The sequence below is a fragment of the Benincasa hispida genome, chromosome 1, assembly GCF_027475165.1.
Source record: "Benincasa hispida cultivar pf3 chromosome 1, pf3_genome.v1.1, whole genome shotgun sequence".
Classification (NCBI taxonomy): domain Eukaryota; kingdom Viridiplantae; phylum Streptophyta; class Magnoliopsida; order Cucurbitales; family Cucurbitaceae; genus Benincasa; species Benincasa hispida.
The window spans coordinates 21,457,147-21,459,035 of NC_143478.1; the positions used below are offsets into that span (position 1 = coordinate 21,457,147).

Genomic DNA, 1,889 nt, shown 5'->3' on the forward strand with positions numbered 1-1,889 from the left:
TTAATTTATAACTTGAATGTCAAAAGTTTTAGAATTTTAAGAGTTTTCGTAACTATCTTCACTCTTGACACTATAATATAAAAAGTTGTCCTCTCAAATGTTTCTACAAAAATGAAAGGTTTTGGTTTGTTATACTCTCATTTGTGCATTGATTTAGTGTGTTGGTGCTCACTAACATAGCACACTAAGTCTTTTACCTGAGTGTTTATTTTTTTCTTCTCATATTTATTCCCTTTTTTCCTTCTAAATGAAAGATCGAAACAACTTGAATCAAATCACTTGATATTTTTTCAACCATAACAATAAGTCTTTGATTAGAATGCATATCAAAAGCTTCGTGTACGTCAATACTTGGATAATGGCCACCAATCATGATAACGTCATTTATTATTGTCATAAGGAAGTATCATTGTGAAGTTGTATTGTTTTAAAAAAAGGACATGTTACTTTACAAGTAATTTATATTATTATAAGTATAACCAATCTAATATTTTATATTAAAATAAAATGAAATATTATAAATTTAATAAAATAAACTGGAAACATGTCACGTGGAAGGCACGTCTTAAAAACTAGTTGTATTTAGAAGTGTAAAATCGAATATTAAATTAATTTTGAGTAATAAAAATTATGTTTCAAGTGATTTTGAACAATTTGGTGAGATATCGAATATGTACTACATATTTTTTTCTTAAAGTTTAGGGAGCATATAGAGATTAAGAATTTAGGGATGAAATATATAAGTATGAGAATGTTCAAGGGTGTAAATGGAAAGTTATGAAAATAGAGGACTAAATTGGTAGGTCTACAATATTATGAATTCTTGGAAGAAGAAATTGCGCCATGCAAATGCAACGGGAGGTCCTAATGAAAAGAAAAAAGAAACACCTGATTTTTCTCCGTAACGTTCAATCTTTCCTTTAATATCTCAAAATTCATTCCCCATTTTCGCTCTAATTTTCCAATCCCTCTATTCACAATCTCAATCCTCTGTCTCGAATCAAATCAACCTAATTCAACAATGTCTTCTTCCAATCCGCCGTTCAAATCCAGACCAGAATCCAAATACACAAAGGCCAAGAGAGCCCTCCGATCCCTCGCCGTCTCCGTCGCCATTCCTCTTTCCCTCACAATCGCCGTCATCTTCCTTTTCGGCCGCTCCGCTCGCCATTTCCCCAACCGGAACCGTCCGATTTGGATAGGGCCGCTCTGGCTTCTACATCTCTCCTCAATTGGCTCCTCCTTTCTAATCGGCCTCGCCGCTTGGCTGGTCTGGGCGGACGGTGGTTTCCACGGCGGTTCTAATGCTCTTCCGCTCTACATCGCGCATCTTTCTCTTAGCGTCGTTTGGAATCCTCTGGTGCTTGTGATTCGCTCTGTTGTGCTTGCGTTTCTGTTCTGCGTTTTGGATTTTGTGACTCTGTTTGCTTGTTATCGGACCTTCAAGCGAGTCAATCCCTTCGCTAAGGATCTGATTAAACCTTGTCTGGCTTGGACTGCGTATCTCTCTGCTGTTACTTACGTGTTCATTGATCTTTGATTGAGGTTTTCTTTTTGTCATTGAAAAAGATTTGGTTATCACATTGTTTTTAGGATGTTGTAGAATTTTTTTGACGAGACAGTACAAAGAAATCGTTAGGAGATTGAAAGGAAGCTTGTAGAATTAGGGGTATTGATTGGGTTCAAGAGCTCTTAATCGAAACGTAGGTTTGAGTTTTCATGGTGAAATTTTTGTTTCTATATATTTTGAGACTACAGCGATATTGATTTCGTATTGAGCTTAAAGTGTATTTTTTATGTATTTCTTTTTATCAGTGAACTTTTGTTTTAATTATTAGTTCTTTCTTTTGTAAGTTATTCTTATTTATTTACTCGTGTGTTTGTATGGA

The 1,889-nt window shown here is 34.9% G+C and overlaps 1 protein-coding gene across 1 annotated transcript; it reads left to right on the forward strand.

The window, feature by feature from the left end:
• The first annotated feature begins 981 nt into the window (after nt 1–981).
• On the forward strand, nt 982–1,592 carry LOC120070973 (translocator protein homolog). Its single transcript, XM_039022945.2, has one exon. It carries the CDS (start codon nt 1,022–1,024, stop codon nt 1,538–1,540), a length of 519 nt encoding a protein of 172 aa, XP_038878873.1. The 5' UTR covers nt 982–1,021; the 3' UTR covers nt 1,541–1,592.
• Nucleotides 1,593–1,889: the final 297 nt, after the last annotated feature.